The 21,635-nt window shown below is 42.8% G+C and overlaps 1 protein-coding gene across 3 annotated transcripts in view; it reads left to right on the top strand.

Moving 5' to 3' along the window:
• The window catches only part of eml2 (EMAP like 2), a 52,144-nt gene that overhangs the window by 2,315 nt on the left and 28,194 nt on the right, over nucleotides 1–21,635 (top strand). Inside the window, exons 1-4 of one of the 3 annotated variants that reach the window (XM_034097302.2) lie at nucleotides 9,291–9,416; nucleotides 18,208–18,444; nucleotides 18,847–18,964; nucleotides 19,054–19,155. In XM_034097302.2, coding sequence (XP_033953193.1) covers nucleotides 9,410–9,416; nucleotides 18,208–18,444; nucleotides 18,847–18,964; nucleotides 19,054–19,155 — 464 coding nt within the window. In that variant the 5' untranslated portion in view covers nucleotides 9,291–9,409. Of the gene's footprint in view, nucleotides 1–9,290; nucleotides 9,417–18,207; nucleotides 18,445–18,846; nucleotides 18,965–19,053; nucleotides 19,156–21,635 lie in introns of those variants that run through there. The other 2 variants (XM_034097301.2, XM_034097300.2) reach the window with 2 other exon arrangements.

The following is a 21,635-nucleotide window of genomic DNA, read 5'->3' as shown; positions in this document are numbered from 1 at the left end:
TTAGAGGCTTTGTAATTAATTAATCGAAATTAATCGCATTTTTAATCAAATATACACATTTGACCTGAGAACAGTGAGAAGCAATTTCCACATGGACTTGACTCCAAGTGGTCTACAGTCGAGTGCATCCAGTGAGCCAGGGAGCTGGTTATTCTCTCAGACGTGGACTCACTTATCCTGGCCCTGAAACCAGTCATCTGGCTGAGTGTGGGTTGGGTCAGGGTGTGGTTCCTTGCACTCGGAGTCGGGCTAACGTCCACGCTAGCTGCTACATGCATTGCATTTAGGTGATGCTTTAGGCTTGATGTGCTGCGGTGATATGCAAATTATTTTTTGCATAATTTGCACACAACCGTGCTCTTGTCGACGCTTCCATCCGTCCGTTTTTTAAAACAAAATGTCCCATCCACGGGGCCGACCAAAGCGGTCTCATCAGCTTGTTCGTTCATGTTTGACTATTGATCACCGTGGTTTGTTGTTGTTTGAAGTCCCATGCGTTAGTTGGTGCTCCAGTATAATCGGTACGCCGGAAACTCATCCAGTGAGAAACGTTCCGCTGTGCAAAAATAAGTGCGATTAAAATGCGTTAATTTTTTTGTAATTAATTAATCTTAATTAACGCGTTAAAGTCCCTGCCCTACTTTTTACACATAAAGTCAACATTTGGCGTGTTTACTGAGCGGTTTCCTAAACGTTGGAATAGTGATATAGACAATAATGGATGTGAAGGCTAACACGCCTGCATAGAACACCATCGTAAGAGCGCACGGTGCAAAGTATCTCTAGATGCTCGTATCGGTCCTCTGCACAGGAAGCTCAGCAGACGCTCTAACATCCGCAGGCACGTCATCCATACGTCTGATAGCGTAAGTGCAGTCGGATTCTCTTGAAGCTCGTCTTTCACCAAGTCCTTTTGAGTCCTCCGTCCTAACCACTATTCCTTAGCCCGTAACGTTTCACACGCAGGTCAAGGAGTAGCGGTTAGGAAACGACGACATGAGCTGATCTTTGGACGGTCGGACCCCAGAGCGACCCATCCATCTGAAATGTGCTCCTACTGCTTTACGGTCTGGGGGAATGTTTCTATTATGTGTACTGCTTAGCAGAGAAATAAGCAGTCTATAGGACCGTATATAGCACATTCAATTAGGATTCCAAACACGTTTAATGAAAGGTGCGGAAATTGCTGATGAAAACAGGCCTGTGTGAGAAGTGATGAAGTCAGGGGGCGTTCCCTGCTGTGCTGCAGCCGGTGAGACTCAGACAGACGGCAGGAGGAGGAGACGCCATCACACACTGGGTCCCGTTGGAAGTCTCAGCGTCTGCAAAGTGAGCGTCATTCAACACCTTGTTTATTCCTTTCTTCTTCTTTTGCTTTCTGTCTTTCTTCCTCTGCCACCTGTCGTCTGTAACCAGAGGTCCTCTGCCACCTGCCGTCTGTAACCAGAGGTCCTCTGCCACCTGCCGTCTGTAACCAGAGGTCCTCTGCCACCTGCTCACATCTTCAGTCAATCCACTGAAGAGTTGTCTCCCTTTTCGACTTGTATTGTACGAACGATGTTCTAGAGTTTAGAACCTTCGTGGCTTTATCTAAATCAGTGCTTCTCAAAGTGCGGTCCGCGGACCACTGGTGGTCCGTGAGCGCCCCCTAGTGGTCCGTGAGTATGTTGGTAACATTTCACATTTGAAATAAATACATTTATTTAAAGGAATGGTCGACTCATTAGATAATTAATCAAAACTTCAGTATTTAGTGAAACGTTATGTTTAAACCATACCCTGAAGAAATCAGCGATATTCCCCGGTAAATAATGATTTTATAGCTCTTTTTTATCAAGACCTGTATATTCCGTCTGGCCGCCGCCATGTTTGCCATTTTCAGTAGTCACGTGATGGTCGTGACGTCATCTATGCGTTCACTTTGTCAACACACGGAAACATGGTGGAGTATTTCAGTTCGGACTCGTCAGCAGAGGAACAAGTTTTGACCAATGTGAAGAGATTGGATGGGGGAATTCAGCCATACATATCAGTATGACAATACGACACCCTCTGTCCTTAGACCCTCACATCGTACAAGGAAAAACTTCCGAAGAAAACCCACAGTTTAAAGAGAACATGGGAGAAACCTCAGGGAGAGCAACAGAGGAGGGATCCCTCTCCCAGGACGGGCAGACGTGCAATAGATGCCGTGTGTAAATTGAAAAGATAATACATTTGCAACATAGGTAGTCCAAATGTTTGGAAATGCATGTGTGTATAATAGGGGTGTAACGGTTCACAAACATTTTGGTTCGGTACGTACCTCGGTTTTATGGTCACGGTTCGGTTCGGTACGTTTTCGGTACAGCAGAATTTTTTTTCACAAAACAAAACATATATATATATTTTTTTTTATTATTATTAAACTGTGAATAATGTATTCACTCAAATAAATACAAAATATAATAAAATAAGCATTAAGGTGCAGCATTTCGATGAACTGAAATAATCTCTATTTGAACTTTACTGTACAAGTACTCACAAAACATAAACTATTAGTTTTGGGTTTTTAATTATTATTAAACTGTGAACATTCACTCAAATAAATACAAAATATAATCAAATGAACATTAAGGTGCAGCTTTTCGATGAACTGAAATAATCTGTATTTGAACTGTAGTACCTAAGCAGCCAGTTTGACATTAGGACTTGCTTGTCATTGTATTTTCATGTTGTTTAAAGAAAGATGAACTTGTCCACATTGCTTGCCGAAAGGGCAGATCTGCTGGCACTAGCAATGTCTCCTGCTGTGGAGAACACCCTCTCGCTAGGGACAGAGGTAGCAGATACAGCCAGGTAGCGCTTTGCTAACATGGCAACATAAGGATATTTGGCGTTTGTAATAGCTTTGGCTCGGTCTGAAGTTTTTGCGAGTGGTGGAGGCTAAATGCTAGTGGGAGTTGGGTTTGCACTTCAGTCTTTTTTCTTTTGGTACCGGTGATATTCACGTTCGGGTGATGCCTTTTCAAATGAGTGTGCAAGTTTGATGTATTGCCAGCCGCGTAACCAATGTTAGTTGAACAATGCCGACAAACAGCTTTGGTTCGGTCCACCTGTCTTTGTCCGTCATCCTTGTATGTAACTGCGAAACCAAAATGTTCCCCAACCGGAGACCTCAATGATGCTGGAGGATTTTCGAGCTCAACTTTATCTGCGTTCGCCATTAATTTTCGACAGTTCCTCAAATTACTGACTAAATTTGAACGCATCCCTCTGACCAGCTCTCATAGCATGCCCTCTCATCCAATGGAATGACTTGCTCTGACGCGATGAGCCCAATGTGAGGAAATTACTCTGAATGCTGCGAAGCAGCACCTGAGATTACTTCCAAGAAGTTGTTCACGTTCTCAATTTTTTACGTTTAACGTTATATTCGTTCGGTACACTTCGGTACACACGTGTACCGAACCGAAGGGCCCGTACCGAATAATTTCGGTACGGGTACGTGTACCGTTACACCCCTAGTGTATAATAGGAAGATGATATAAGATACTATATGTATGCATGTAGTACCACCCTTGCTAGCGATTCCCTCTCTAGTTTAGCATACTCAGCTTCGTTGTCCCTGGCCATAGAATCACGATTTTATGGGGCCGGAAAAAACTGGGGGGAAATACACACTAGTCGGTACTACGCTATATGGAAAGGCCACCAAAAACTGTCCTGGCCTGGACGTTAAAACGGGGCTAGCCGCTGCAATGGAAATGCGCTATAACATACCTTATTCTTACTCCGAGCACTACTTCTGCTCCTCCGTCGCTTCACACTTGCAGAGGGCGATTTCTCAACTGGCCGAACTGGTGTCCTGGTCGGTGATGACACCAGAAAGACCGATGGTACTGCATCTCCATTAAGTAATGGTTGTTCCATAAATCCCATGTTATGTTTTATCATACTCTCAGAGTAGTCGTCCGGAAATTTGAAATGTTCGCTGCATACATGAGCCTGTGAATCTCTCGGTTCGGGCCGGCCACATTTCGCTAGCCACTGCCTCCGAATGTACTTCTTACGCTTACCTTTTGGCAACAGATGGAACCGAGCATTCCGTGGATTGTTCCTATCAGAATTGTGGCAATATTTCGCGATACAGTGAGGCATATTTGAAGAGAGAAACTACAGTAAATAACATGGAGATCAACGTGTCTTCGAAAACCAAACGCATGGTTTACGTCACGTCCGGAAAATGGCGGCGCCCACAGTGTTGATGTTATTTCGGTATATAATCAGTTTAAAATCACTGATAATGTCATCGGATTAAAAAAAAAAAAAGAGAGACTGGCAGAGACTGGTCTGTTTTATCGGATGATAATTATTTAAAAATGAGTGTCATGAGCATACCATTCCTTTTAAGTTTTTCGCACTCTCGCGGGAATATCTCCGCAATGGAACGAGCTTAAGTTTCACTTTTGATTGCATGATATAGCCCAGCGCAACACCTTCGTCACACATGTTGCCACTTGTTTGTACAATTTTCAGGCAATTTGTAAAAAACGATGTGTTTTGGATATTTGTGGAGTTAGGTGGTCCGCGAGTGTTTTTATATTGGTTAAGTGGTCCTTGGTATGAAAAAGTTTGAGAAACACTGATCTAAATGATGCTGCTTAGATCAACTCCAACAACACTATTGCGTGTCCTGGCTTTGTTGGCTTTCTCTCAATGCCTGAACTTGAAAAGCTGGAGGGCACATCGCACAACTTCTTTCCTTTGTTCGTCTTCTTTTAAAGGCCCCCTATTATACTCCTTTCAACAGTATATTATAGGTCTGGGATAAACACAGAACATGTCTCTGAAGTGTTTGGATCTGACTGATGCTGTGCCTGAAGCTTTTAAATGCAAATTAACTGCCTAACTCTATAACACACATTTAAAAAATCTCCAATTTATTTAAGAAATTAACTCTGTTCAAATAAATTATGGAACACATTATTTTGACATATACTTATAGCCCTTAAACCATTAAGCATTAGTGTAACTCCTCATGTTAACTCAACACCAACATACTGCAGGGTTCGTACGGTCATTGAAAACCTGGAAAAGTCATGGAAATTCAAAATGCAAATTCCAGGCCCTGGAAAAGTTATGGAAAACGATGTTTTCCCAAAGTTTTGGAAAAGTCATGGAAATGTAACTAATGTTGCGTCAAATATAATTTACATTTGATCTAATGTTATGTGCCATCATGACGCGCATGGTGTTATTTTTTAATATATGAAGCGCGAGCTGTGTGCTCGAGTCTTCCTGCCTGTCGGTTGAACTCTGCTGCTCCGGTATTAGCTACATCAGCTACGGTGCATTCGTTAACTGTGCGGAGTCACTGTGGCACAGACTAGTGATGGCAAAATGAAGCTTTGAATGAAGCGTCGAACCACTTGGACAATTGTGTCGGAAATAGGTTAATTTATCGAAGCTTCAGTTACAGCGACCTCTCCTGGCGAAGTGCAAGGCTGCAGTGGGTTTAACGTATCTGTGCCTTGAAAAATATTCGATGCACACACACACTAAGACTGAATATCATGTTCTATTTGCAATTAAAGATTGATATTTGTGTGTATTGGGTTATTGAGAAGAGACTAGAGAGTGCTAGACATGTTTTTGGGCGAAGAGGGCCTTTTATCAGTCATTAAAGTATTAAAGTTGAAAAGCAAAGATTAAAAGTGTAACTATTCCGGGCTTTGAACCAGCTGCGCGGAGGACATCGCTGCATCCTGGCCACCGGCTCTATCCACTGGGCTATCTATTCCTTAGACCATTGAAGTGTTTTTATATTACTCATTTTCTTTTTGTTCACAGCTTCTCCACATTTTGAAGTGTTTCACGAGCCATAACGACCTATCTTTCTTCCTGGCTTGCTCTTTAATGATCCAATTCAAATGCAATGCCAACAACAACTCAACAACCCACACATTGCGCATTGTTTAGAACGGTTATAAAGTGAAGCACTCAAATTTGAAACTGTTTCAACCTGTCACCTGTCAGAATCGAGACGAGGCAGTGCATTGAATCGCGTGAATGGACCGTGAACCAGTCAAGTGATTCATTCAGGAAATGAAGCAGTTGCTGGTTCGGACGTCACGTGATTTGAAGCAGTTGCTGCTTCGGACGTCACATGTCACGTGATTTGAAGCAAGCTTTGAAGCACTGCTTCTATGAAATGGGAAGTCCAGGGTTGAAGCTCCGTTCGAAGCTTCAGTGTCAAACTGCCATCACTAGCACAGACTGCACCGCTGGTGAACAGCTGTTAGAACGGGCCGTGCAGGTGTTCAGAGCAGAGCGGCAGAGCGTGATGTGAACTGAAATGTTTTTCTGTCACAATATCATTAAGGAATTGTTGAGCTAGCTAGCTAGCATACATTGTCACTATCTGCTAACGTTAGCTTTAGCCTTCGTTTTCTAATAGTTTTTTTTCATAGGCTATAAACGGAGGTGGTATAAGTATAGATATTGTGCTAGAGTAAAAGTAGAAGTACTCAGGTCTTTTACTTGAGTAAAAGTAGAAGTACTCAGGTCTTTTACTTGAGTAAAAGTAGAAGTACTCAGGTATTGTACTTGAGTAAAAGTAGAAGTACTCAGATCGTGTACTTGAGTTAAAGTAGAAGTACTCAGATATTGTACTCGAGTAGAAGTACTCAGATCTTGTACTTTAGTAGAAGTGGAAGTACTCTGATCTTGTAGTAAAAGTAGAACTACTCAGATCTTGTACTTGAGTAAAAGTAGAAGTACCAGAGTGTAGGAATACTCTGATACAGTAAAAGTCCTGCATTCAAAATGTTACTCAAGTAAAAGTACAAAAGTATTATCATCAAAATATAGTGAAAGTAGCGACAGTAAAAGTAGTCGTTGTGCAGATTGGTCCATTTCAGAATAATATATATGATATGTTTTATAATGATTGATCATGAAAGTGTTCTCAAAGCTGGTGAAGGTGCAGCTAGTCTGAAGTACTTTGTAGACTGCAGGGTAGCTGGTGGATTTACTCCAGGTCGAACTAAAGTCTGATTTAACACTTGATTATATTTCACATCATTCATCCACATCTGTGAAGTAACTAAAGGTATTAAATACATGTAGAGGAGTAGAAGTACACCATGTACCTCTGAACTGTAGTGGAGTAGAAGTACACCATGTTCCTCTGAACTGTAGAGGAGTAGAAGTACACCATGTACCTCTGATCTGTAGAGGAGTGGAAGTAGACCATGTACCTCTGAACTGTAGAGGAGTAGAAGTACAAAGTAGCAAAACATTGAAATACTTAAATAAAGTACAAGTATGTCAACATTTTACCCACGTATAGTACTTGTTGAGTTTATGAACTTAGTTACGTTACACCAGTGGCTATAAAGATAGAAAGACTAAGCCTTGCACAGAGGCATGAAAATACATTTTCAAAATGCTCAACAGTGCTGCCAGAATTATAAACTGACTGCTACGCAATTAAAATAAATGCTTTTATATATTTCTATTAGATGTGACTCTTTGGCTTTTCTGTTATTATTGACACTGCTGCTTTCAGGGGGTCAGGGGTCGGGTCCTTGCCACCTTTTTCATACCTGATGACTTTGCCTCCCTGACTACAGTTGCTTTAGCGTGTAGAAGCTAGTAAGCCTACTATTTGATTTGTTTTAGATAGGCACTACATGTTTCATATGCAGACCTTATTTTCCTGTTCCATGTTCAAATAAACCATTTTCAGTGGGAATTTTTTTTTGGTCATGAAAAATGAGGTAAAGGTCATTGAGAAGTCATGGAAAAGTCATTGAAAATCATTGGTGAAAAAGTGTATGAACCCTGATACTGTTAAATCACCTGCTTTAAACATTCTGGCATTCATTTCCACATCCTGGTGAAAAAATATCATACTTTATATTTTCACAAAAGAAGTACAGAGCCTCAGAAGACGACCTTGCACCATTTGATGATGTGATTGTCCCAGCACATCGACCTGTGTGTGAAACCAGGCTCAAGTGCTTTCAGTCACTTCCATCTGCACTGCGCAAATGACCCAACAGCACCCCCACGTGGCGGCAGGAAGAGGGACACGTCAGGAAACCTCAGACCTGTTGTGTTCAGAGCCCGCAGGATTTCTGCGCTGTTGTTGGTGCATCCAGCTTTCTCTCAGTAGCTTCACTCTCACATGTCATTCAGTCAGCAGCAGGATAGTGTTTCTCAGAAGTGCTCATCCAGAATTACTTTGGGCTAGGAGGGTGTAATCAGTTTATTCTAATCCTATGCTATGATTCAGCTTGGTTTGAGGGCTGAACTCTGTACTCTGAACATGAACATGTACAGGGAGTGTGATGACCGCAGGACATCAGTGTGAAGTGTAGCATAGTCGACTCCAGGTGCATGCTGTGGCGCAGAGTACAACGTGTCCATTCAGCTGTAGATGGACATGAAATGATGGGGGCGGTGTATGCAGTGTTAGCATCAGTCGCTATCAGTCACAGCACGTTGCACTCAGTAAGCGGTTCACGTCGATGAAGTTCTGTTGGCAAAAATCATCACATCTGAGTAAATAGTGCATTGGATGTGTGTGTGGCAGCAGGAGGTGGGTTAGTTATGAACAGTGTGTGTTGATGTCTCCCAGTGCGACAGTGTGGCTGCCTGATGCTTTTATCAAGGATTTGGGCATCTACGGCATAAAGGAAGAAGATATCAGGGTTTGATACACAGACAACAGAGTGGAATATCTATACTTATTAGTTGTAGTCTCATAAAGAATGATTCCAACAGAGCCTGTTATTTAGGACCAGAATATCATTATTCTGAAGAACGCAAAGGTTGTGTTGCAATCGAATGTTGTCATTGATCCAGAGGCCGGCTCTGCAGCATCTGTGTGTGTGTGTGTGTGTGTGTGTGTGTGTGTGTGTGTGTGTGTGTGTGTGTGTGTGTGTGTGTGTGTGTGTGTGTGTGTGTGTGTGTGTGTGTGTGTGTGTGTGTGTGTGTGTGTGTGTGTGTGTGTGTGTGTGTGTGTGTGTGTGTGTGTGTGTGTGTGTGTGTGTGTGTGTGTGTGTGTGTGTGTGTGTGTGTGTGTGTGTGTGTGTGTGTGTGTGTGTGTGTGTGTGTGTGTGGCCCTGAGCCAGGCTCCACCCCTTTTGCCTGTGTCCTCCCTGCCTATAGCCAGAGAGGAGGAGGAATGATGGAAGTGAAGGAGGAGAAGAGAGAAAGAGGGAGGGGTCCAGGGTGAGAGGAGGAAAGTGGTGTGTGTGTGAGAGAGACAGAGTGGTGGAGCACTGATGGAGACGGAGAGGGGAGGGAGTACAGAAAGCCTCTAGGGGACGAAGAGTGGGAGCAAGTGGAGTGTTTGCTGTGGACCGGCCTGCTGGTTGATTGACAGGAGGAGGAGGGACCAGGCACTTAGCGTGGCACCATGGCAGGTAGGCGAAGCAGCTCCACCTTCACCATTACTCCACTGCACCATGAATATTTCAGAAGCCTTCAGTCTTCCTAATGCCCTGCGCCCGACCTCCCATTGTCCATCTCTCTGTCTCTGGCAGCATCACACACACACACACACACACACACACACACACACACACACACACACACACACACACACACACACACACACACACACACACACACACACACACTCCAAATGGTCCCCACAGCACAAGTGAAATGTCAGGTTTTGGACCCCAACAGGATAGAAAAACAAACACACCCACTGCATATCTTTCCATCTCTTTCCTTCTTCCTCCTCTCCATCCTTCTCTATCACTTGTCCACGTCCCTTCTTCCTCTCTGTGGAGTGTTTCCTGTTAGCAGCATGTGTGTCAGCCTCATGGCAGCTTGGTTTTAAGTAACACTGTACAGTAACGTGTGTGTGCTGGGATGGAGGGGGAAGTTGGCTTTTAAAATGTAAAGTGTGTGCGTGACGTGTGCGTGACGTGTGTGTGCGTGTGTGTGATTCAAGGGCACATTGGAAAGTAGCCGGCTCTGCAGCATTCTTTGAACAGGTGTCCTGACAGGGGAGGAGATGAAGGTGAACCCGGCTGATCTCTCTTTGCTCTCTGTTTCTCTTCCTGCTTGCGATGCAACACTTTTCTCTCTGTCCTTTTCTCTTTAGTTTACAACATTTGACATGTTTAGTTACATTTAAAGAAAGATACTATTAAACTAAATGCGCTCTCAACATGCCCAGACTTGTAGTGATTTTCACCTCTTTTAATACTTTTCACCTCATTCTCAAAGAAAGAGGTGAAATGTGCCAACGTGACGGCCATCTTGGTGTTGGTGACGTGTGCAAGACCAGAGATGTAGTTCATTCAGCGCTTCACACAAACAAAAGTGTAACTTCACAGTTTTACGACAATTTTTTTTTTTTTGACTTGCAAAATGATCTCTTAGATCGACAAACATCATATGTGTAATTCGTGGCACAATTCAAACGGGATCCAAAGATAATCTTTCTCTCTCCATTGACTTCAATACATATCATGCATTAGGAGGAAGTCAAGTTTCTATTTGTGTGTTATCAACCTTCAGAAGCTTAGAAAGGACTTCATTTGTATTGTTTTACTATTCAATATATTCATTACATTGCATTTAGCTGACGCTTTTATCCAAAGCGACTTACAATAAGTACATTCGACCAGGAAGACACAACCTTGAAGAAAACGGAATCATAAAGTACATCAGGTTTCATAGAGCCAAGTATTTCAAGTGCTCCTCAACTGGCTATAGATAAGCCAGTCCTTTATTAGTATATAAGTGCTCTGTTAGCAGTTCTTTGTTAATAGTTCTATCGCTCGAAGTGGAGTCGAAAGAGATGAGTTTTCAGTCTGCGCCGGAAGGTGTGTAAGCTTTCTGCTGTCCTGATGTCAATGGGGAGCTCATTCCACCATTTTGGAGCCAGGATAGCAAACCCACGTGTTTTTGCTGATGGGAACTTGGGTCCCCCTCGCAGCGAGCCGTTTGGTTGATGCAGAGCGGAGTGCACGTGCTGGGGTGTACAGTTTAACCATGTCCTGGATGTAGGAAGGGCCAGATCCATTCGCAGCATGGTACGCAAGTACCAGTGTCTTGAAGTGAATTCTAGCAGTTACTGGAAGCCAATGAAGGGAGCGGAGGAGCGGCGTGGTGTGGGAAAATTTAGGAAGGTTGAACACCAGACGAGCCGCTGCATTCTGGATGAGCTGCAGAGGTCGGATGGCACATGCAGGTAGACCAGCCAGGAGGGAGTTGCAGTAGTCTAGGCGTGAGGTGACGAAAACCTGGACCAGAAGCTGGGTCGCTTTCTGGGTCAGCTGGGGACGTATCCTCCTGATGTTGTAAAGCGTGTATCTGCAGCAACGGGTTGTAGCAGCGATGTTTGCAGTGAAGGACACTTGTTATCTAGGATCACACCCAGATTCCTTGCAGTCAGGGTCGGGGAGACAACAGAGGTGCCGATGTTGATAGTCAGGTCAAGAGTGGGACAATCTTTTCCCGGAAGGAAAAGCACTTCAGTTTTGTCAAGGTTGAGCTTGAGATGATGAGCGGACATCCACTGAGAGATGTCAGCTAAACAAGCAGAGATGCGTGCGACGACCTGGGTCTCTGAGCGGGGAAAGGACAGAATTAATTGGGTGTCGTCAGCGTAGCAGTGGTATGAAAAACCATGCGGGCTAATGACAGATCCGAGCGAGTTTGTGTACAGGGAGAAGAGGAGGGGACCAAGAACAGAGCCCTGAGGGACCCCTGTAGTTAATTGACAAGGGTCGGACTCGGATCCTCTCTAAGTTACCCTGTAGGTACGGTCTTTGAGGTATGAGGTGAGGAGGGAAAGTGCAGAGCCTGAAACTCCAAGTTCTTGTAGAGTGCGAAGGAGGATCTGATGGTTCACCGTGTCGAATGCAGCAGACAGGTCCAACAGGATGATGACAGAGGAGAGGGATATATTCATAGGATTAAAAACTTGAAATGGAAATGAGCTTTTGTTATTTCATGTCAAATGTAAGTATGCATTTTCAAATGTAATTTTCTTCTATTTATACTGTTTTATTGACTGTTGGAAGAAATATATTTGAGTTTAAACCGGATAGATTCATCTCATCTTCTCTTACCTAATATTTTTAGTTCATGGTCCCAGACAAATAAATGCAATACTTTTTATTTATTTGTTATAATAAATAATTTTTCAACACAATGTTAATGTCATTAGTGTAAGAACGGTGACGAAGGTAGAGGTAGAGTGATGATATGCTGCCGTCTGCATGCAGAGCTCCTCTGGCTTCCTTCCTGTATGTACATCTGAAGCTCGTTGCCCTGTGGCCCGGCTCATTTGACTGCACGATGTGATACAGTCACTGTAACAGTACTCTCTGTGTCCGGGTTTACAGGGCTGAACTGATGCATGCTGGGAGCGATGTATCAACTTGTGCTAAAGCAGTGTGGCTTATACAATCACTTTATACAGGGGGTCCGCGGGGTCTTAAAAAGTATTAAAAGTTGATCAATCAATTTAGCGAAAATTAAGGCTATTAAAAAGTATTAAAGGGCATTTTCCAAGGTATTACATTTTGTAGCTTGTTTCCAATAAGTATATAAATGGTCCAAAGAGGTTGTGTTCTACAGTCTGCCTGAATGTAATCATGGCGTAGGTGTGTAGTGTGATTCTGTGGAGTTTATTTATGGCATCCCGTTGGGTTTGACGTCATCTGAACAGGACATCGCACGCTCACTGCTTGATAGCAGGTCCGTTTACGCCGGTTGCTAAGCAACATCGTTATGGGGAAACGCAAGTGTTCGTCCAAATGGTTGGAAGATAAGGAGGAAGGACAATCAATACTGTATATAGTCAATGTGAGGTAAAGTGTGTCGCCAAGGCAACCGGTGAAAACTCAAAGTGGGGATGAGGTCTTAAAATGTATGGAAAGGGTCTTAAAAAGTCTTACATCTGACTTCAGGATTCCTGCATAGACCCCGTTATAAAATACTGTTGTAATGCTGTTTGTTTGGCCTTTTGTTTGTAAGCTTGTTCGGTTTTATTTTTCAAGCAGGCATTGAGAGAAATAAACGTTTTCTAATTTGAGATGTTTTTAGCTATATAGTGGTGCATGGATGATGTATGTGTGTTGGCCAACCCAGAAGTCAGTTTTGCAAGTTTCCCTTGGATTTTGGAATATTGCAGAAAAACCCGTGTATGGTAAACTTACACACGAGCTACGGCAGCATCATCTCCACATATTAACACCACCTTTTACAAAACGTGAAACACTTGTATATACCACACTATGTTGGGTTCTAACCAAAAACCCATCAACACAATGTTTGACCACGAAACGAGGTAGCCCTAAAATGTTAAATCATTTCTGGGTTTTAGGACTTAGGACTTGCACCACTCTTATGTCCGGCAGTGGCTCAGTCAGTAGGGTAAATATGGAGTGTGGACTGTTACTTGGAGAGCTCCCAGTTCACCTCCTGCCCTGCCGTGGTGCCCTTGAGCAAGGCACCGGACATCCCCCTTCTCCCCCCACTCCCATTGCTCCCCGGGCGCTGTGCAATAGCTGCCCACTGCTCCTACTATAGGATGGGTTCAAAGCAGAGAACACATGTCACTGTGTGTGCTGTGTGCTCTGCATGTGTGACCTTTAAAGAGGGTTTCATCCCTCCCATTCTATTCTATGGCTTGGCCTTCCTGATACAGCACATTGGACTAACTAAAGTCTTCACTGATTTGGAAGTCTGATACTGAAATACAGTAGCTATGTTATGGCTAACTGTCAGTTATGTTCTTAAATAGTACTGGTTACATTCTATGTGGAAAGAAACACTTCTGAAAAAGCTGGTTTGCACATGTTGTTGTTGAACATGTTTGCAACAGAAACCTCTGACACATTAGGCTTTTAAATAAAGACTACATTGTGAAGAGGAGTACATGCAGTATATTCAAGCATTGCTGTTAACATTTGACTGATTGAACATAACTTTTTCTTAGTAAGTAACATGTCTCTTTCTTTAATGATAATCTGTGAGGACACATTTGTGACAGAGCTGACTGTTGACAGAGAGGGGTCAGGATTTACAATTTAGGATGGATGAAAAGTGGACCCAGAAACATGCTGGCTGTAATCTGTAGACGTGGGCCACAGATTCATAATCTGCACTGGGCAGTTTGCCTCCAACACACTGATGATGTTATCATGGTGGGTGTGAGGGTGCTGGAAGATTAGGCTGGAAAGAGTTCAGGAAGAGGAATAAAGAAGAGGATGGAGGGATGTGAGGGGCCGGGACTCAGCAGCAGTGATGAGCAGTGTCTGCAGCCAAGTTGTACTTCAGCAAGTGTCTGACCTAAATGCTAACACGTTGATGTTTAGAAGGTTTCATCTTTACCATGTTCACACGAACATACCAGGAAGTGAGCTGGGCATTGAAGCAAATGTTGGTAGTGGCCAACTGGTGTTACTGCAACGTCAGTGTCGTGACGTCATTGGGCCCAAAACTACTATCATTTATAAATACCTTTGACTTATATTGAAAAACAGACCTTTTTAAATATTTTGATATTTTTTTCAAAATGTAAATCAACTCTAGAACAAACACTTTAATATATTTTATTTAAATTATTAGATTCTAAAAGTGCGCTGATATTCAAATCCAGGGTTCATTTCCCTCTCCATTGATTTGACTGAGCTGAGACCAGACAGGAGGCTGCTGTGAAGTAACTGGGTGTTTCTGAATGTCGAAGAAAGCTGCTCCAGAGCCACTATTTCAAGCATACTACGTCATGGAGTGCCACCGAAGGACTGTTCCAATGTCCAGCATACTTGGAATTCTACCGAGCCCGGCGTACTTCGTAGCGAGACATTTCGAGGCTGCACATGTGTAGACTCCGCGGTCTTTAAATCCCCACAATGCTTTGCGCACGGACCAATTTCCCCAAATCTGTGGCGGAAAATGTAAGACTCTCATATGACGCACACTTGCTAGCCTGTTCCACTCTTTGTTTTCCGAATGCCAGGAAGGATTCTTGCCTCGCTTCTGAAGGAAGTGACTCCGAAGACATGTGCTACCAAGCAAGCGTACTCGACATTGAGAAACACCCACTGATTGGAGCTCTGACTAAAGTAAAGGCACATGCACACGCTCTATGGGCCCAGACCCCCTTAAGATCTGGGTATTTCTGTACTTGAGAGCCATTTTGGCTTCAAGTCCCACTGAGCAACTTTCATAGGAACGAAAGGGCCCTGCCTCCAACACTGTCCAGTTCTCTTTATACATCCATCTCCCTTTTAGTTTAGCATGCACATATTTGCTATTAACACTAGAACCGCCAGAGGTCGCTGTATACCTATATCCGCCAACGGGTAAAGTTTACCCGCTATTGATTTCCAAGGTACAATGTACCATACAGAACGGTGAGTTTTGATCGCACAGGGATGACATGTATACCAATATAATCTGTGGACTCTCAGCTTTTCATATTATGTGACCCGCTCTATCAAAATCAGTCGGAAGTCGCAACGGCTCATTTCAGAGTAAACGTGGATTTACGTAAACAACTATTTTTTTCAGGGTTCGGGTGTTTTGTTTGATTTTAAACAAACAAAGTCTTGGCTTTCAGAATATGAAACTTTTATTTCCAAAATCACACGATAAATACATTTTTGAAGCTTGTAAAGGGACGAAGACAGGCACCTCTCACTCGCAATCTGCTCTTCCAGCAGCGCCGCCCCCCCCCCCCTCCGGCTGAAATTATGAACGTAAGAGTAAAGTAATCATAGATAACACGGCAGGGTCCGTTACAGTTTGTTTTCATCTGATTTAAATTAAACAAAGTCTTGGCTTTCAGAATATTAAACTTGTTTCGGCAAATTCAGATGATAAATATCTTCCCTCCGTAGTATTTTGATCATTTTGATCGCAAAATCAATAGCGCGAGGAGCGCTGCATTTCTATGAGGTAAATATTTCCCGCTGGCGGAAATAGGTATAAATATCCATTTTTTTTTTTGGGCGATTTTTTCAATCTGACTTCATATTGACCATTTTTAACAACACAGGGTGTTACATAACACACTTTCAGGAAAAGTCACGGACTGGGAGACGTTAATATTTTATTGAAAAAAAGTTACATACAATAAAAAAACAGCTGCGGGTAAAATGTACCCGTTGGCGGTTCTAGTGTTAAGCACTAAACAAGAGGTACAGCTGAGGCTATTAGATGTTCAGGCCGACTAAAGTATTGGTTAAATGGAAATGTTGGACAAAGACTTCTACTTTCAGTTCAAGTATACACATGTAGACATTCCTTTCCCCAACCTAAAGCATTAGCAAAACCAAACTTTCAAATAAAATCTGCTTTACATGTTTACAACATCTTTATTGTTCTCCTCACAGTTCCATGACTGTCCTATGCACTGGAACGCTGATGCAAACATCCAAACACAATCTGAATCTACCAATCAAAACATTGATACTAAAACTACACAACGTGCGTTTGACAATAAAACCTTGAACCTTTGATGGTTGAGAACACGACAGGGCACCTATACTTCTTCATGTGTCAGATTGTAATGAAGAGGACAACACTCTGTCTCTTCGGACAAACCCACCACAACCTGCTCTCTGGTGTCCTTGTCCTGTCTGAGTCACACATGCACATGGGGTCTGAATGATTCAAACCAAGTGTCCTGTATTCTCTCATGCTCTTGGGAAACTCTAAACCATTGATTCACAAAGCAGCAGCAGCAGCAGCAGGAGATATCTAACACTGCACCTAAACAGCTGCTTGTAGGGGTGTAACGGTATCCGTATTCGTCCCGTACCGTCATGGTTCGGACGTCACGGTTCGGCACATGCAGTCACATGGCGAATACGCCTTTTTTTTTAGACTGGGAAAAAAAGTGTCATTCAGGGCAGCATCCACTACACTATATATAATCCAGGGGGCGGTATTGCGCCTAAAAGCTGTTTGCCAGCCGCCCTTAAACAACAAATGAAGAACAAGAAGAAACACAACAACAAAACAACAAAATACAAGAAGAAGAAAAGTTAGTATGGTGAGTTCAGATAACACTCAGGAGCTAGAACCCACCTGCTTCTTTTAAATCAGCTGTGGGGGAACATTTCGGGTTCCCTGTGGACTACAACAACGATGAGGTGTGCGAGTGGTGGATCGGACGAGGACGGTGTGTCGGCGTTGTTCGATAGCGGTGCGGTATGCTAATGGTAACACACGCCAAACATGCTAAATCATGTCAGAAGGCATCACCCAGATTTGCCAATCACCGGAGCCCGGCAAAAGACAACAGCAGTTCAACAGCTGATCCCCGCTGTTTTTAAGAAGCCAATAGACATGAGAGCCGAGAGACCAAAATAAATAACGGAAGCTTTTGGCATATGTTTTTCAACGACTTTGCGCTCTTGAAACACTTTCTTATTATTTATGATTATCAAGACATTCTTTTTAGTTTTACAGCTTGATGAAACCTTTTTGTTTGACATCAGCCATTATAGATAATATGGCCACCTGAGTGTGTGTGGGACTGTGTATGGTTTGTTTTTAACTGTTTAATACAGTTAATTATTCAAAATGTCAGAGTTCTTTATTTTTAAACTGAAACTTGCACTACTGTTCAAACATAAATAACAACAAACCTGGAATTATGCATTTGGGACTTTTTTTTGCTTTTTTGTTGTTGTACCGAACCATGACCTCCAAACCGAGGTACGAACCGAACCGTTACACCCCTAGCTGCTTGTGTTTATATCTATAAACTATAGATAGTCCAACTGTTCAAATATCCAGTCACTCATGGTTCTTATACATTATCTCCTCTTATTCTTGTGTACACTCCCTCTGATGCACACACAGCTTCTTAATGTCTTTGTTTCTCTTATACACTCTAGTTGCTAATCTTCGTGTTGTAGCCACTTACTACCAGTGCTTATTTTCAGCACTGGATCAAATCAAGTGTTTGTCCTCTCCTTTTATTTGTTCATCTTTCTATTGCGTTGTTTAAAGGGGCATGGCATATTCATTTAGTATATCTTATATAATATCAAAATAAAACCCAGTCTGTTAAATACTTGACACAAGCACTTCATAGTTGTTATACACTTTTATAATAAACAGGAGTACAATAATTAGCACTCCTGCCAATCGGGACCCATTGAAGGCTGCCTTGTTGCTGCTAGTCTCTGTAAGTGGAATCTAAATGAAACCCTCTCTCCTCCGGTCCAGATGACACGGTGTCGGCGGGCAGTAACCTGGACATGGAGGACCGGGTGTCCCACCTGGAGCAGAAGCTGCAGCTGCAGGAGGACGAGATCCAGCTGCTGAAGGCCGCTCTGGCCGACGCCCTGCGCAGGCTGGGCTGCTGTGAGGAGCAGAGCCTGGGTCAGCTGCCGGGGGGCCACGCTGCTGGGAGGAGACCCCTGCCCACCACAGCGACAGCACATACCACCAAGGGTAAGAAAGGTAACCGGACAAAAGTGTACCAGCGCCCAGAAGCATCGCTACCTATGTTCTCATCAGTATCATCAATATGGCCAAGACATTCTCCTTCATGACATGGATCTGGAAAGCAGCAAACGCTAATTAAAGTCTTACTGCACATACTGTTGCAAGGCACATGTATTTATACAGCACATTCAAAGGGCTATACGAAAAGCATTCAAAGCATTGTGATGTAGTGCAACAAGTAACGCAGAATGACGTGTCATTAATCAAGATAATACAAAATAAAACCGAACTTTGCATGTCCTATCGGTCACAGTGCAGGGTCACCATGGCCTCACACACAGCACAAAGTCTCAGATTCAGAATTATTATCGTCTCTCAGTTCCCGTTTTGCTGATGAACATAATGTGTTCCTTTCAGTGCGTCAGCTGCTGCAGGCTCTGCCCTCCAGACCTCTGAATAACGGCTACGTTCAGCAGAAGCGCCTCCTCTCCTCCCCCTCCTCTCCTAAGAAGGAGGTGCTCCAGTCCATCAAGAGGTACACAAAACCAGAGTGTATCTTGGTTGAATAGAGGAGGAGAAGAAGTGTAAATATATGTTTTTAAAACACAATATTGTCTCCTTTAGGAAGAGTATGTCCACCGAGCGCCTCACTATGGTGAGGAGAGAGATGGGGGTGGAGAGTCGGAGTCGGACCACCTCCTCCAGCAGCTCCTCCGGAGGCAAAGGGTAACGCATCAGCCTCCTCCAGTGGGATACTGTACATGTATATTATTCACTGTTATCTAAAATACCCTCTTGGCCTCTGCAATACTAGAAAAGGAAAACAGCAGTGACATTTCACACAGAGGCAGAAGCAGGATCTGCGGTTAGTAAAGTCTCTCCAGGGTTATCTGGCTTTTCACGCCTACGCTGTTACTTCCCTTTCTACCAGAGCAGATCTCCTTGGTAACTTATGCTGAACAAGTCACCTGCTCTGAAACAGGTTATGTTCTATATAAGAAATGAAATAGAGTACAAACTCCACCTGCCGACCGATCAAAGCTTAGTGCAAGGATCCTAAAATAATACAACTTAAATATGTAGAAATGTAAGGCTCTCGAGTGGTAATCCAGGCTGAAGTGCAGGAAAGATGGCAATACATCTCCAACTGTGTGAATGTGTGAGTTAAAATAAATAATATTGCACATCTTCCAAACAATATGACTGCATTTCAAGTTAGCAGGCTTCCTTTAATAGTAGTAGTAGAGCATTTTAGATTAGGCTAACGTTGCATGTTACGTTTGTTTAAGCTAACGTTAGCGAGCTGAATAGCGAACTCGATTGAGGGATAATAATAATTGCAGGGGACAACCATTTCATAGGAGCGTACATATGTTATGTGCGTTACAGACGCCATCCTGTGGTCTTCAGAGGATGAAGCTCTAACGGCATTTCGTGTTATAGTCACGAAATATAATCTATTGATTCGACACAGAGCGATTTTGAAAGCGATGTATTTCTACTGGTAGTATGTTTCGTGCCTAAACCAAATGTGACTTGCTCTATCGAAATCAGTCACATTGACCCGAAGACACATTTTCGTTTGTATTACTGGTCTGGGGGAAGCTCGCGAGTGTGTGAGTGTGTGTGTGTATGTGTGTGTGTGTATTTTTGCGTTTGTGCACCGGGGAAACACTCACAAGAAACACCGGCTGCTGTTCTGCCTGCTGTGACGTTGCATTAGTCCGTTCTCTGCTTGTAATTATGCCGAAGCTTCAAAGTTGTATTTATCATCTGAATTTGCCGAAACAAGTTTAATATTCTGAAAGCCAAGACTTTGTTTATTTGAAAACATGAAAACAAACGGTCTTTTATATAAAATTGAAGTATTATACAAGTAAAACTACATTTTGCTTTAATCCCATGTATGAACACAGTCTTCCTTTGAAGATGTCTAAGTCGGGTGTCTTGAGTAGTCAACATTACCTGAAATCATTGGACACATTTGTAGATATTATTTTCCACTTGTTACCATTGTGAGTCTATTTTTATGCAGCTCTGCGTGATTTTGTGGCTACAATTCAGACTAATACACTACCAGAGGTGGAATAAGTACTCAGATATTGTACTTGAGTAAAAGTACAAGTACTCAGATCTTGTACTTGAGTAAAGTAGAAGTACCAGAGTGTAGGAATACTCTGTCACAGTAAAAGTCCTGCATTCAAAATGTCCTCAAGTGAAAGTAGAAAGTATTCTCATCAAAAGTGAAAGACAGTAAAAGTAGTCGTTGTGCAGATTGGTCCATTTCAGAATAATATATCTGATATGTTTTATAATGACTGATCATGAAAGTGTTCTCAAAGCTGGTGAAGGTGCAGCTAGTCTGAAGTACTTTGTAGACTGCAGGGTAGCTGGTGAAGGTGCAGCTAGTCTGAAGTACTTTGTAGACTGCAGGGTAGCTGGTGAAGGTGCAGCTAGTCTGAAGTACTTTGTAGACTGCAGGGTAGCTGGTGAAGGTGCAGCTAGTCTGAAGTACTTTGTAGACTGCAGGGTAGCTGGTGAAGGTGCAGCTAGTCTGAAGTACTTTGTAGACTGCAGGGTAGCTGGTGAAGGTGCAGCTAGTCTGAAGTACTTTGTAGACTGCAGGGTAGCTGGTGAAGGTGCAGCTAGTCTGAAGTACTTTGTAGACTGCAGGGTAGCTGGTGAAGGTGCAGCTAGTCTGAAGTACTTTGTAGACTGCAGGGTAGCTGGTGGATTCACTCCAGGTGGAACTAAAGTCTGATTCAACACTTGATTATATTTCACATCATTCATCTGTGAAGTAACTAAAGGTATTAAATACATGTAGTGGAGGGAAAGTACACCATTTACCTCTGACTATAGTAATCAATAATTTATTGAAAAGTTATTTGGCTGATTGCTGTATATCGGCTCAGCCAGGTTATATGGGAGGCCCAGTCTACGTACAGATCACTAATTTTGAAATATTAAACTTAGTTTTCTTTTCTTTAATTTTTCATCCTCGTGTAGAATGCTATCACGAAACACACATTTGGTTGTTTATAGCATAAAGAACATCTGATTATATGTGAGGTAGGGAAATAATAATTTGAGTATGTGTATATAAATATGTAATTTACAACAGCTGTAAGATGCTTGAAAAGCTGGAAAATGCACCTTGAAAAGTGCTTGAATTTGACTTTGGAAAAGGTTTAGAACCCTGTATT

Source organism: Pseudochaenichthys georgianus, chromosome 13, assembly GCF_902827115.2.
Source record: "Pseudochaenichthys georgianus chromosome 13, fPseGeo1.2, whole genome shotgun sequence".
Taxonomy (NCBI): Eukaryota; Metazoa; Chordata; class Actinopteri; order Perciformes; family Channichthyidae; genus Pseudochaenichthys; species Pseudochaenichthys georgianus.
This window is presented reverse-complemented; position numbering and strand designations above follow the sequence as displayed.